Source organism: Capra hircus, chromosome 19, assembly GCF_001704415.2.
Source record: "Capra hircus breed San Clemente chromosome 19, ASM170441v1, whole genome shotgun sequence".
Classification (NCBI taxonomy): domain Eukaryota; kingdom Metazoa; phylum Chordata; class Mammalia; order Artiodactyla; family Bovidae; genus Capra; species Capra hircus.
Window position 1 is genome coordinate 50,475,650 of NC_030826.1, and position 14,559 is coordinate 50,490,208.

Genomic DNA, 14,559 nt, shown 5'->3' on the forward strand with positions numbered 1-14,559 from the left:
CTGTCTCGAGGGGCTTGTAGTGGCAGGTGCCTGCTGGGAAGGGGCAGCCCTGGGTGGGGGGGGTCCGGTGACCTGGATCCAGGACCGCAACACTGAGTCCCTCAACCAGCCCCATACCCTGCTCTTCCCCCAGGCCATCCCAGTGCATCCAGTCAGAGCGGTGGCTTCTCCCCTGCTTTGGCCCCTGCCCCTCGATAAACCCTAGAGCTCTCTTTGAAAGGTGCAAAGGAGGATCTCATAGGCCCTGACCGCGAGGCAGACTGGTTAGGGCCCTGGATGCAGAACCAGACTCAGCACTTCACCGTCCTTTATTAACATCCCTGCAGGGCAATGTGGGACTGCTGGCCACTTGCTGGGGGTGCGGGGTAGTGGCACAGTGCCCATGTGACTGGGGGAGGCCGACAGATGCAGCCCCCAGCCTCATTTGCAGGCTGCTTTGGGCATTTTGGCTGACCGGCTCCTGGAGACCTTGCAGGTGACTGCGGTGCAGTCAGCCCCCGTGGACATGCCACTCGGGCTCAGGGAGCCGGGAGGGGTCACTGCACAGCCCCAAAGACAGCAGCCTCCTCCTGGCGCTGAAAGGTTTTGGTGAAACTAATTGTTTAAAGCTGGGCTTCCCTGGTGGCTCAGCTGGTAAAGAATACGCCTGCAATGCAGGAGACCTGGGTTCAGTCCCTGGGTTGGGAAGATCCCCTGGCGAAGGGAACGGTTATCCACTCCAGCATTCTGGCCTGGAGAATTCCATGGACTGGACAGTCCATGGGCTCGCAAAGAGTCGGACATGACTGAGCGAGTTTCACTTGTTAAAGCCAGTGGGGGTGGGCTGGACCAGGAGGGGTGGGTGGGGTGCCTGAGGGTCACACGCAGGCCCTTCCTCCTGGGTACTCATTCTGCCCTGACCTGGCAGCTGTGGGGCGCAGCTGCCTTAAAGAACATCATGAAAGCTATGGTCCCTCTGCTGGGATGAAAGTGCAAGTGTACACACCATTCAATGGGTGGTGCTGGGGGTTCACACCCCCTACTCCACCACCCGGGTCCTCAGTGGGAGCTCCTGGGGGTCCTGGGCTTCATGAAAGGAAGAGACTTCAGGGGCTGGAGACCCCAGCCCCTAAAAGTCTGCCCAGCCCACCCCTCCCAGCTCCAGGGTTAACTGCCTACCTGGGGAGAGAACACCCAACCCGGGGCCTACACCCTCCAAGAGAGTTACTGCTGTGCACAGGGCGCCGCTGGACACCAGGCAGGGAGAGTCAGTGGTGGCAGCGGGAGGTGGAGGTGAAGCCAGCAGCTTGGGAGGGGACAATGGTCACTGGGCTGGCCAGGCAGGCTGGGGTGGGGGTCCTGGGCCAGGGAGGAGGGGGCCGGAGCACAGTGGGCAAGTGCTGGGCTCAGGGCAGTGCTCAGCTGCCAACCCTCTGGGACTCTGGAATAAACTGGCGCAGGGGGCTGGGCGTGACCCAGCTGCTCCCACTGCCACATCAGGACGGCACTTTGATGCCAAAGTGCTTGCGAAGCTGTTCCAGAAACACGAACGTGAGCACAGTGTGGGGCATGAGGCGGATGCCAGCAGGCACGAGGCCCTGCGGGAGAAAGGAGGGGAGCATGAAGACAGCTCTGGAGGGAGAGCCCCCCACCCTACACCCCCTACCCTGCCCCCCTGCCCCAAACCTTGTAAAAGGCCAGCGGCCCCAGCTTCGCTGTCTCCATGGCGCAGTGCAGAACACCCTGCAAAAAAACACCAAATAATGAAATAAAACGGAAAGCTGCTTCTTGAAAGGCAGGAACCCCCACCACCTCATCCCCCCCTCCCCCGCCACCAGTGCCAGTAGCTGCTCACACTGATAGTGGGCGTAAGTGTGCAGAGGAGCAGGCCTGAAAGTTCAAAGGTAAACACGGGGAGTAGGGCTGGTGGGCACAAAGGTCAAGGGCTGCCCTCGCCCGTTAGCCAGGCAGAACTAGAATTTAAAAGCACACCAGGGCCAGGCTGACCCGCCAGGAACCCACGGTTCTTGGCCGGCTGCCACAGACACAGAAGATACCATGCGTAATGGAGGGAGCCCCGGACAGGTGCTTGGCCCCAGGCGCTGGACCCGCCACCCTGCTATGACCAGGCTGCCTCTGTTACCATGTCAAAGAACCTGACTTAAAAATACACTTGGGGCCCAGGCGGCTGCAGGCCTGATGGCAGCTGGGAGGGACACAGCCTCGTCTGTACCCCGGCCCAGGGACACAGGCTCACCTGCCAGCAGCAGGGCGGGAAGCCCACTCACCCGATACTCGCCCTTGGCATTCATCAGCCGGGTCTTCAGCACATCCAGGGGCTGGCACAGGAATGTGGCACATCCACCCTGGAGGGCAAGTCGTCACCAATGGGTCTGCCAGGAGGGCAGGAGGGCACCCCTTACCTCCCCTCCGCAGGCCTGTCTGGACTCCCAGGAGGTGTCCCCAGGGCCATGGGGACAACATGAACAGTCCCAGCCTGGGCTCTGGGGATCCATGGGCTCCTCCCACTAATGCAGAGCCCAAGAGGGGCAGCCACCACCCTCACCAAAGCCTCCCACCCTTCTGAGCTCTTGCTCCGCCCAGGCTCCCCCAGCTGTCAAGGCTGGTCAGGGACCCCCCAACTACTCACCGCAATGAAGCTGGCGATAAAGTGCGTGAAGATGCCGTCGGACAAGTAGCCCGTGCTGAGGACCAGCTGCTTGGCTTGATCGTAGCAGGACAGCTGTCAGGAAGCGGGGACGGTCAGGACACGAGGGACAGCTCAGGGGAAGGCAGTGGGGCCCGCAACGACACCAACTGGACGGACCTAGTACCGGCTCTGTGGGTCATCCACAGACACCATACAGGGGCGGACAGACCAGGCCCAGACCCGCCTGAGCCCACATCTGCAGCCCCACGTGTGTTAGTGCCCGCTGCCTTCCGGGCCCCCGACCCCCAGATGCTGCCTGAGAATGGCGCCCCAAGCCGAAGTCCTACCTGGCCCACGGTGACCAACATCCCTCGACTGGATGCCATGGTGGCGCCTGAGAACAGCTTCTTCAGACCCTCTGTCGGGGGAAGAGGAGAGGTTGGGTGCCCAGCCCGAAGCACCTCCCCAGCCATCCCCCCAGGCCTGGAGGCTGTCCCAGGCCCCCACCTCCTGTCTTACCTTCTCGGGCCACACGGTACAGGCCGTCCAGGGCGTGGGCATAGCTGCCAGGGGACAGAGAGTGAAGCTCTGACCACAGGCTCCCACAGGAAGGTCCTCCCCACGAAGAGCCATGCCCCCATCACAGGCCAGGAGGAACCCAAAGCATCACAGGGCCAGAGGACATCAGCCTTTTCTGAGAGCTCAGAGTGGTCTCACTGCTCAGGGGACCTCAGGGCCTAAAGATCCCCCGAGTTCCACAGGAAAACCCCTCACTGAGGGGCTGCCAGCTCCGAGGCTGGTCACGCCTGCAGGCTGTTCCTGAGGGCGGGAGGAAGGGACGCCCTGCCAGGTCCCCTTCCCAACCTACTCAGTCTGCCCTCCCCACGGCCTATGCTCCGGCCAGAGAGTGGACAGTGGGATCGTCTGGGAACACACTTCTCCCTGAATTGGCTGATGCTGGCGCCCAGGGTTTAACTACGGTGTCTGTCCATAAACAGGGTCTCAGAACCCACGGTGTCTCAGATCTCACACAATGATGTTTTTATCACAGAGACAACCTCCCAGCTCCCAAACCCTTTTGAAGACCACATAAGCTTCTAACTTACCCTCCGTGCAGGTATAAGAGGGAGCAGAGAGTGACCAGCCCCTGCACCTCCCAGTCTGGCCCCAACCCTGGGTCCTCCCACAGGGGTAGGACCCAGAGATGCTGGAAGGCCCCTCACAATGTATGCTTCCAACATCCACCAGCCGCCCCATTGCTCCATGTGACCCCACAGGTGTGGTGGCCCAAAGGACTCCCCACTGGGTCCCACAGAGCTGCTCAGAGGTCTTCTCAGCCCTGGTCCCCAAACCCGTGGGCACACCGGGTGACTCACTTTCGGCGCTGATTCTGGGGCAGCTTCATGTCATTCTGCATCCTGAAAACAAGCAGAGAGTTCAAGAGGGCAGGGCCAGACACCCCACAGACCCCAGCGGGAGTGAGCAGCTGGCCCTACCCAGGGCTGACCCATCGCAGGCTCAGCACCACCCTCCTGCGCCCCAGACCCCAAGATCTGAGTGACACGTTTTACGCGGAACACACTGAGACCCTAGTGAGCCAACCTGGCCCTGCTGGGGAACAGCAAAACCCTGGCCTCAGGGCTGCACTGACCTGACGTTCACCATGTCCGCAGGGGTCCCCACAAAGCCGCCGATGCAACCTGGCACAACAGCCAACACATGACCACTGGCAATGCCTCCTGCCTCACCTGCACCACCCCCTCCCTCCTGGCTGCTCACCGCTGATGGAGCCCAGCAAGACCTTCTTGTAGAAGGGCAGGGGGCCTTCACTGCCTTTGGTCACCTGGTCCCGCACGGTCTCGTAGATGGCAAACCGAGTCAGGGAGTAGGTCATCTGGGGAGAAGGGGCCCAGCTCAGAGGGTGCAGGAGGATGGTGCTGGGCACTCCCACATCCTTGGCCCTCCGGTGTACGGACCTCACCATGTGGGCCACAGGGACACCCAGGAACCTTCCAGAGGCCACAGAGCCAGCAAGCAGCTGAGCCATTTAAAAAACCTAGGGCTGACTGAGTCCAGGCCCCACCCCTCCTCATCCCCTATCATGTCCCTGCAAGCCTCAGTTTCCCCATCTGTAGGTGGAGGTCTCGGGCCAGCTGTGCCAGCTGGGCTGACTCTGTGCAAGGCAGAAGCCATGCCTTGCGCCCACCCCGGGGGGCTGCTGGTCCCCCAGGCCTTGTAGTTCTGTCCTTGTAAGAAGTCTTGAGGATGAGAGAGTAACTTCCAGGCCCAAAGGGCATCTATGGTGGGCAGGAGGGAGGCCAGCGACCCCTCCGCCTCCGTGGGCTGAGAGTGGGCTCTGGGATCAGTCCTAAGGAAGGGATCGCTGGCCATGAGTCTCCATCCACCCACTACCCTGGGAGATGGGGCCCCTCAGAGGTACCTGTCTGCACAGGGAGGCGCTCAGCCCGTTGTAGAGCGCCAGGACGCCATCAGAGCGCACCACCTGCAGCGCCATGCCCGTCATGCGCATCTTCACCTCCTGCTGCGTCTGCAGGTGCACCTGTGGGGGAGGGTCCCACCACTCAGAGCCGCACCCCACCTGGAGCCCGCCCTGGCCTGCTCTGCTCTAAAGCCCTTTGCCACAAGTGCTACCAGCGCCTGTATTGAGAGACAGGAAACTGAGCTGGGAGGGATTGGGGGCAGGAAGAGAAAGGGACGACAGAGGATGAGATGGCTAGATGGCATCACTGACTCGATCGAAGTGAGTCTGGGTGAACTCCGGGAGTTGGTGATGGACAGGGAGGACTGGCGTGCTGCGATTCATGGGGTCGCAAAGAGTCAGACAGGACTGAGGGACTGAACTGAACTGAAGGCACCAGCTGAGACGTCTGGCGCCAAGCTCTGTTCCACGCCATCACCTCACAGGAGACAACGCCAGCCAATATGGGAGCGCAATTCCAGCTGCCTTGGAGCGGAGTCATCAGCCCCATCCTTTAGATGAGGACACCGGGAGACTCCAGAGCCCCACTTGGTAGCCTCCCGAGAGAACAGAATTAGGGGACTCAGAGATGTCCTGAGGAAACAGGGGAGGCTCGGGAGAGGTGGGTGGAGCTCCGTGGGGCACCCAGGGGGAGGGGAACTTCGGAGTCCCTTCCTGAATCACACTCTCAGGCTCTACACGTCCTGCCCGGACACGCGGGGGCAAGGTACTGGCTCTGCTGCCTTAGTCTCTCTTGGCTGCGAGCCGGGAACCTAGGGCCTGGGGGCAGGGTGGCCACACAGCAGCACCCCATGTAGGCAAGCCACTGTGAGGGTTCAGCCAAGATGTGGGGCAAAGGCAGAGATCAAGGAGCTTTAAGATACTTTTTTTCCCAAAGACAATGCCGAGAGGAGGCCTCTATGGCTGCCCACACTGCCTGCTGCAGCCCAGCCCAAGGCCATGTGCTCCCTGGGCCAGAGGGCGGCCACATTCCTGTGGCCAGCCACCTCCCAGACTCCCACCCCCACGCTAAATGTGCAGCAGAAAATAACACCTGGGGGTAGGGCAAGGGGCAGTGACGCCCAAAGGAGCCTTGAACAAGGGAAAAGGCTGGCCTGGGGCCAGGGAAGGCTCCAAGAGTCCTTGAAAGCTGTTTCTCCAGTCTGACCCTCCAGGGCCTGTGATGGGGGAGGGGGAGGAGGGCACAGGGACCTGCATGGGCAGAAAGTAAAACAAAGTGCCCATGAGAAAGGTTTCTTCTTCCTACAGGCCCAAAGCACCTAATACCTGGCCCTGCTTGGCCAGGCCACGTCACAGGCCCTGGCGGCTACCAGGAGCCACAGAGGACCCTCCCAGGTCTCTGAAATGCTGGAGGGGCTGCCAGTTTCAGCCCCACCCCCAACGTCTACTAATCCTGCCTTTCCTGGTGGCCAGGCCAAAGCTTTAGGGATAGTTGGATCAGCCCAAGACCCAGGTGCCAATCCCTCCAAGGGGGCCAGCGTGGGTTTCAGGCTGCTCTGGGTGGGAATAAGGAAGGGGATGGCCAAATGACCGCTCTTGCCAACAGCCTCCGTAAGACCACAGCCCAGGTACTGTGGCCCAGGGCCCACTTGCCAAAATACGCTTTGAGTTTCTGGCCTTTCTTTGTTGTTTGTGGTGAGTAAGGAGCAAAAAACTGGTCTGCCTCAGAGACAAGGGAAACTCTGTCTTATTCTGCCCCATAGGCTTTTTTTTTTTTCCAAAAAAATGTAGAAAGTGTGATTGCTTCTCGATGGAAGAAACAATCACCCTCACTGGGCAGGACCTGCACGCAGGCTGGGACCATGGCTTCCAGATGCTCACCCACCTCCCAGGAGGAAGCAGCCCAAAGCAGAAGCGCAGGCCACATCCCTCCTCCATCTACTGGTGCGTTTGGTGGGCACCCACTAGGCAGAGGGAGCGCGTGGTCCTGCTGGGATGCCGACAGCTGCGCTTACTGAAAACCACCCTCAGGAGAGCTGGGAGGGAGACCAGCCCAAGGTCACACAGGTAGCAGAGCGGGGGCCAAGGGGCACCTCTGCCGCCCGTTCCACGCAGAGCCTCCGGGCGGGGGCGACAGCCCGGCCCGAGGCCCTCCCCACAGCAGTGCTCACCTTGAGCAGGTCCAGCGGGTGCGTGCAGCAGGCGGCCCCGCATGACGCCAGCCCACCGAAGTACCAGCGCGACACGCGCGCCTCATCCGCCATGGCCCGGGCGCCGCCGCCGCCGCCGCCAAGGAGCGCAGGTTACCAGCCCCGACCCGGCCTGTGAAACCCAAACGCCGGCCCGGCCCCGCTCCAGCCCCTCCCCTGCCCGACCCGGCCCGGTCCTCGTAGCCGCCCGCCGCGCGTTCAAAGGTTCGCCGGACGCCTTCGCCGCAGACAACCAATGCACCCGCGCGGCCCGGGGGCGGGAGCTAACGGGCGGGGTCTCAGAGACCCCGCCCCCAAGTCCGAGGGTGGGTCCCGAGCCTTAAAGTGCCCGCGGCTCGGTAGGCTAACGCGGTGGGCTCCAGCGAGCCGCCCCAGTGGAGGCGGCTCAGTGGGACCCCCTCACTGGCCGGACCGCAGGAAGCCTGCTAGGTAGACCTTCCTCGTTCCTCTCACGGACCTGCGGCGCCCTCTATGCTGCGCCGGCCAGCCCGCAGGGCGGCCCCGGCGCCTAAGGCACGTCTGCAAAGGTCACGGCCCGAGTAGCTCGGGCGCTCGGCCAGCCCCCACCCCTCCTAGAGGCCTGCCTCTCATAAGCGCCCTGCAGCTGCCGCGGCCCGGAACTTGCCCCCGGTTGCCTAGCCCCGCGGCGCAGGCCCCGGATACGTACAGCTGCTAGGCGCAGCGGAAAACCTCCACGGATCACAACCTGCGGATTACAGGCAATTCGGAGACTAGCCACCCCGCCTACCCATCTCTCCCGAACGCCCAGCCTTAGGCCAGCTCTGACCAGACAGCCCCCAGGCAGCTACCCTGAGGCGGCACAGGATGGGGATTCTGGGCGTGAGGGCTCGGGCTCCTGGGAAGCAGTAGTCAACAAACTGTCCCGGCCTAGCCGGAGCCGCGCACCTCCCAGCAAACTGGAAGCGCACGTGCGCTGCTAGCCAGAAGGCGCGCCTGCCGGGCAGAGAAATCTGGGTCCCCAGGGCCGCTTTTGGACAGGGCCCCATGGATCTCAGGGGAGGCAGAGCCAGAGACCCCTGCACTAGTAAAGGCCCCATGTCCTGCTGTCCCAGCTTAGCCACTGCAGCCCCCAGCCCAAGGGAGAAGGGTGAGGGGCACCAGGGAAGCAAATCTTGGCCCCTGGACCCACGGGGCACCAGGAATAACAAGTCCAGCCCAGCCTAAGCAAACAGGGATTCTCTGTCGGAGGCAGAAGTTGCCAGAGCAAACCCTATTTGCCTAAAGCGGCCTCCTGGAAACTAAGGAAACTGCCTTCTAGAACCACAGGAGGCCTCTGCCCTCTGTCATCAGTTGGGAGGGTGAACAGCTGGCTACAGAGATTTCCAGCCCAGAATTGCCAAGGAGCCTGGGATGGGGCCAGTGGTAGAGGTGTGCTGAAAAGGCAGTTGGAAGTATAGGAGAAATCCTGGGAAAGGGTGGATTTTGCAAACTATAGGTCTAGGAACTCAAAAAGATCCCAAATTTTCAAAAGGATCCCGAACACTTGTGCATAAATCCGAAGGGATGGGGACTTTGGGCAGCAGCTTGGCCTGGCAGCCAGGGATCCGTTCAGGGATCTGGTGTCTGTGCTGCAGCGTTTACACTTTCTTGGTTTCTGGGCAGGGAGGATGCAGCCCTGAGGGTGGCCTGGCATACTTCAGGGTTCCTGGAATCGGCACGGAGGAGGTGGGGGTGTCTGTGGGGTGAGAGGCACATGGCTAGCTCTCGTTCTGCCACTGCCGTGTCCTCTGTGATCATCTCATGAGCCTGCATGAAGGCCAGCTCCTACCAGGCTCTGAAGGGATCTTCTAAGTTCTTCTGTGGGTGCTAGCAGGGCAACTCAGGATGCCCAGCAGACCCACCTCCCAACACCAGGCCTAAGGGCTAAGTGGGCTTCAGGGACCCAGGGTGATCCCCCGTGGCACACCCAACCTATTCCCAAGTCTGAGACACCTTAGAGCTACCACAGGCTAGAGCAGGTCAGGAGGCGCTGGAAGGGTCCAGCGGCCTGGGCCAGGGGGCTGCCTGAGAAGGGGAGGCTGAGGATCTTCAGTGCCTTCAGACAGGACTGTGAGGTCAGGTGGGGGCACCATGGCAGCATCCTGTCTGTTTTAAGCAATGCGGGAGGAGTTGGGCTTGATGGTCCCACAGGTAGACACACCTTTAGCAATACTACCATGAACAAAGTGACCCCTCCTTGGCGGGTGGGGTGAAGGGAGCCCATGTCATCACCCTACCTGCCCTGGAAAAAGATGAAGGAGCTCAGAGGATAAGCGGCCTTTAAAGGTCACCCATAGGGCGGGAGGTGGGGTGTGACCACACAGGCCTGGGCTGGGTGAGAGGTGAGCCTGGACCACTCCCTGCCCCTAGGAAACGGCAGCAGATCAGCAGCCAACACTTTGCCCCAGGCAGCCAGCTGTCCCTTCTGCTAAGTGAAGGCACACCCAGAGATCTGGTGCCCGCCAGTCAGTCGTTAACTTCATGGGCCCCAGGCCTGGCTAGTGGGGCTCTCCAGTCAAGGGGCCGCCTCCCCTCTCCTGGGATTCTTCATCTGGGAGCCTGGCAGCTCCTGGGCCGATCCTGAGCCATCTCACCCAGAGGGTAGCACTCCCAGACCGAGTGTCCCCTTCTGGTCCCACAAACCAAGGCGGGGGGGGGGGCTCCAGGTGGGACCTAAAGACCCAGGCCAGAGGGGGTGGGTCCCCACAAGTCACAGGAACTATGGGCCTCCCCAGAGTGGATACTCAAAAAGCCCTGCAACTGCCTGCCCTCAGCTCCAGGGGCCTCCTGCCATGGGCCAGTGATGGCGCTTCCCCAAGAGAAGGAAGCCAAGGGTCCTTGGAGAAAAGAGAGCACTAGGCAGAGCCTGCAAGCTTGGGTGATCACTGCCACCTGTAAACGTCACTCTGGCACCAGGTCACCTCTTCTTACCAAATCCCTGGCTCTATGACAAAGCTCCCTGAGCCCCTCTAAGGGAGCAGTGGACACCCCCCAACTGCTGTAGTCTTGCAAAGCGCACCCTCCTGCCTTCTGTGCCCCAGCTATGGTACACACCTCACTCTCACCTGCCCAGGTCTGTATTTGCTGTTAAAGACCACCAACACTTAAAGACAAGGAGTTCCAAAGGCACCCCCACCAGCTCCCAGGTGAAGATTTAGTGCCAGCCACGCAGGAGCTGCCACCCCCACAAGCAGGACAAATATGCGTTGGGACCTCAGAGGACAGCCCGCTGCACGTGGTGCCCAACCGACACACACGACTCCACACACAGGGCCTACACAATGCATTTTTCCCAGCGGCCACGGGGGGGGTGTACACTCCTGGTAGATTCGAGTCCTTCTCCCTGGGGCTGCACAGTCAGTGGCTGCCCCTCCCTCCCCATCTCAGCAGGTCCATCCGTCTGTCCCAGAATGGAGTTGACCTCGTGGTGTCGATGCCCAGTTCTGCTCGAAGGCTGCTCCATCCACTGAGCCTGGGTGCTGGGCGCAAAGCAGGCGGAGCCCCACTCAGGGCCCGGGAACCCTGTCCACAGTCTCCTGGGCGGCTACTCCAGAACCACAGTGCCGCCCACTGCCTCCAGGGCCGCCTTGATCTTCTCGGCCTCGGCCTTGGCCACGTTGGCTTTGATTTCCTGAGGCAGGGATTCCACCAGCTTCTTTGCCTGCCAGAGAGTAAAGTCAGAACCCAATCTGGGCCTGGGTCAGCCTGAGAGCTGTCAGTGGCGGTGGGAGAGGGCTGTGCGGTACACGGAACCTCACCTGGACGAGGTTGATGCCCTGGACATAGTTCTTGATCTCCTTGATCAGCTTCACCTTGTCCACGGGCTTTGCCTCTGTCAGGCGGACAGTGAAATGTGTCCGTTCTTTTTGCTTGGGGACGTCGTCTTCTGCTGCCTGGGGGAGGGAGGGAGGAAGTGGGTGGCAAGGTGAGAAAGGACGGGGTGAAGCAAGCAAATTCATTCCCAGGCCACCCTGTCCTGCAACCCAAAGGCAAGACCCCGGCAGGCTGCTTGACAAAGCGTACAATTTTGCCAGGAGGTCACAGTGAGACAAGCGGGCTTAGGCTGCCAAACTGGGTGCTCTCCTCACCTAATCCATTCCATCTCTCCAGATGCTGCTCTAAAACTACCTTCTGCCCCCACCACCCAGCACTCTAGTTTCCTTGTCCTTTAAAAATTGTACTTTTGAGACAAGGAAAAATGACACCGTAAGCACTCTGCAGATAACACTACAGAAAAGCAGTGCAAGCCCGAGGTTACATACTGATGACAAATGTACGACCAGCTTCAGCTCCACCAGGTGACCAATAATGGGACAACTGGGCATGACAGAGCTCCAGCGGTGAAGACTACAGCACCCCCAGACCAGGGACTACATGGGCCAACAGCCTGGGGCAGTTCTACTTTGGGTGTGCTGCCTAATTATGAACAGCACCCCCTTTATTCTTAAAAGCGCTCCAGTTTAGACAAGTTACACAGTAATTCTCTCCTGGCCCCAGATATTTAGCCTGTATAGTCACCTTCCAGTTCATGGTGTGGGAAGGAGTGTGGACAAAGCTGGTGGCACTATCAGACACATGTGGGATGTGGGAAGCTCCACAGGACCCCTGACCTGGTTTCCTCAGTAGGTGATGGCTGGGGGAAGAGGGTTGAGGGCAGCCACCCAGATTTAAGAGGCTTGAGAAACCCAACAACCAAATGCAACACAGAGACCTCTTTTGGATTTGAGTAAAGTGACTGTTTTAAAGAAAGTCTGGGACGTTCCTGGTGCTACAGTGGATAAAAATCTGCCTGCCAATGCAGGGCACATGGGTTTGATGCCTGGTCAGGGAAGATTCCACATGCTTTGGAGTAACTATGCCCATGTGCCACAACTACTGAGCCCGTGGTCTAGAGCCTATGCTCCACCAACAAGAGGACTGACCGCAGTGAGAGGCCAGAGCACCACAGCTGGAGAGTGGCCCTCGCTCTCCACAACTAGAGAAAGCCTGCAAGCAGCAACGAAGACCCTGTGCAACCGAAAGCAAAACTAAATACTTTTTTTAAAAAAAAGGGTCTGGAAATGGAACTTCCCTGGTGGTCCAGTGGTTAAAGAATATGCCTTCCAATGCAGAGGACAAGAGTTTGATTCCTGGTCAGGGAACTAAGATCCCGCATGGCTTGGGGCAACGAAGCCCTCCTGCCTCTACAACAGTGCCGCAACTAAGACTAATAAATAAAAAAAACTATTTAAAAAAGTCTGGAACTATTAGCAAAACTTGAAGAGGCTAGGGTAGGAAGCCCTGCTAATTGCATTTGTTGTGCAAACAGCTCCTGGTAACACGAGGAAACACGTGCTTTCAGAGATGGATGGTGGAACACATGAGGCAGAAGAGATCAGAAATCTGTCTCAAGCTTCAAAGAACAGGTGAAGCAAATGTGGCAAAACCTTTATGATTTCTGACGCTGGGAAATGCATATCAATAATTGCGTTATTTCTCCTTGTGGATAAGTCCGAGATATCCATGGCCCTGCTATCCCTCTGCCTCACTCTCATCCTTAGCTCCTCAAGTCTTTCCTCAGAGTTTCCTTCCCTGCAGCCTTTCTTAAAACTGTAACCCTCTCCCTCCCTTAAGAGCTTCTTCCTTACTCTTTTCCCTTTCTGTTTGATACAAATTCTTTTTTTTGTTGTTTCCTCGCCTTTAGCTGTTCCCCTCCACCACAAACATGGTCTTCATATGGGCAGGAACCTGCACAGTCTTGGCAGGGAAGAGATGCCAGTGAGGGTGCCGGGGTGCCCACAGCCAGAAACCACACAGACCCACAGGCTGTGCCTGGTTGACGCAGGACCAAGATGAGGGATGAGGAGAGAAACCTGGCCATGTGAGCTCAGGCAAGATATCAGCTGGACACCAGAGAAACACCGCTTTATGCACCGGCCTGAGCTCACCTCTGGGGCTGCTGGGGCAGGGGCAGTCCCAGGCACCATGCCACCCATCGGCATCAACCCGACATCTTGGATCTTCAGTGTTTTCTGCAGAGACAAAGAAGGATAGTTTCAGGAGCTGGTTGTTCCACCCAGACATGCTCAGGAACACGCCTGGCAAGGTCCTTGCATTTATGGAGCACACTTTGGATAATTTACCAAACTCCCAAATACCCCAGCAAGGGGCCCCAGAACTCCTTGCCCAGCCTGAGCACTGATACCTTCAGGAGCTCGTTGAGGTCGGAGATCTCCAGCAGCGTGAGGCTGGCAATGTCCTGGACCAGCTGCTGGATCTTGGGGGGGTATTCCTTGGGGGCGTTATCCAGGGGGGCACCAGTGAGGGCCTCCCCCCTTCGATGGCTGCTGCATCTCATAAGCCGCACAGCGCAGACGTGAGGTACCTGTTGCCTGAACCCCAGTAAAACAGAGTCGTCAGCCTAGCACAGGCAGGTGACATGGGCCAGGCAGGTAGGTGCCATGAGCTCAGAAGACCTAGCTCCTTGGTCCCAACCCAGGTTCTCAGACTCCAGGGACCGCGTGGATAACAAAAGGGATTTCCCAGCCATTTTATACATTCTTCAAAGGGCCTTGGAAACCCACATAACTGTTTGCAGACACGCTACCCACGACGTTTCCGGCTTGGATGAACTCTACCAGTCCATGGACGTAAAGCAATTACCTGAATGCATTTTGCCACGCAAACTTTCAGAACCTGCGGTCCCTGGCGGTAGAACGCCACATCAACTCATGGGAGTCCTACCACGCCACTGTGCTGCCGGGGAAACTGAGGCCCGGAGAAAAGCACGGACCGGTCCAAGGTCATCCGGGGCCACCCCAGAACTATCGGCGGCCCGTGAGGTCAGGGGATCGTTAAGTGGGGGCCCCGTGCCTACCAAGCACGTAGGGACTCCCCGAGTCGGGGGAAGCCCCCCGAGCGCGGGAGCCGCCCCAACGTGCACCCTCAGTGCCGGGCCAAGGGCCCCATCCTATCAGCCTGCCCGGCCCTCAGCGGCCCGCAGTACCTGACGAGGCGAAGCGCAGCGGCTCGAAGCCCGAGACAGGGCCCCCATAAGAGGCTTGTGGCCGACGGCAGCATCGCTGCACAGGAGAGAAGGTCACACGCGGATCCTAGTAGGCGGGACGCTCTAGCCGCCGGGGCCACCGGACGGACGAGCTGGGGAGGACACTCTAGCCACCAGGACTACCAAGCATAAAGTTGGGTAGTACGCTCTAGCCTCCAGGACAGCCGCGCATACAAACTGGAGGAGGACGCTCTAGCCTCAACTCGACTTGCCTCCTCTCGCTCCGCGAGATTAT

General features: G+C 59.6%; 2 protein-coding genes across 2 annotated transcripts; both read right to left on the reverse strand.

Annotated features, from left to right (window-relative positions):
* SLC25A10 (solute carrier family 25 member 10) lies at nt 291–7,798 on the reverse strand. The gene is made up of 11 exons (XM_018063587.1): nt 7,241–7,798; nt 5,070–5,189; nt 4,409–4,523; nt 4,281–4,329; nt 4,006–4,047; nt 3,149–3,192; nt 2,977–3,047; nt 2,630–2,722; nt 2,268–2,345; nt 1,666–1,722; nt 291–1,577 (listed from the first exon to the last, which is right to left on the reverse strand). Exons 1-11 carry the CDS (start codon nt 7,331–7,333, stop codon nt 1,476–1,478), a joined length of 864 nt encoding a protein of 287 aa, XP_017919076.1. The 5' UTR covers nt 7,334–7,798; the 3' UTR covers nt 291–1,475.
* Nucleotides 10,339–14,467, reverse strand: MRPL12 (mitochondrial ribosomal protein L12). Its single transcript, XM_005694063.3, has 5 exons — nt 14,265–14,467; nt 13,464–13,650; nt 13,207–13,290; nt 11,038–11,172; nt 10,339–10,940 (listed from the first exon to the last, which is right to left on the reverse strand). Exons 1-5 carry the CDS (start codon nt 14,336–14,338, stop codon nt 10,824–10,826), a joined length of 597 nt encoding a protein of 198 aa, XP_005694120.1. The 5' UTR covers nt 14,339–14,467; the 3' UTR covers nt 10,339–10,823.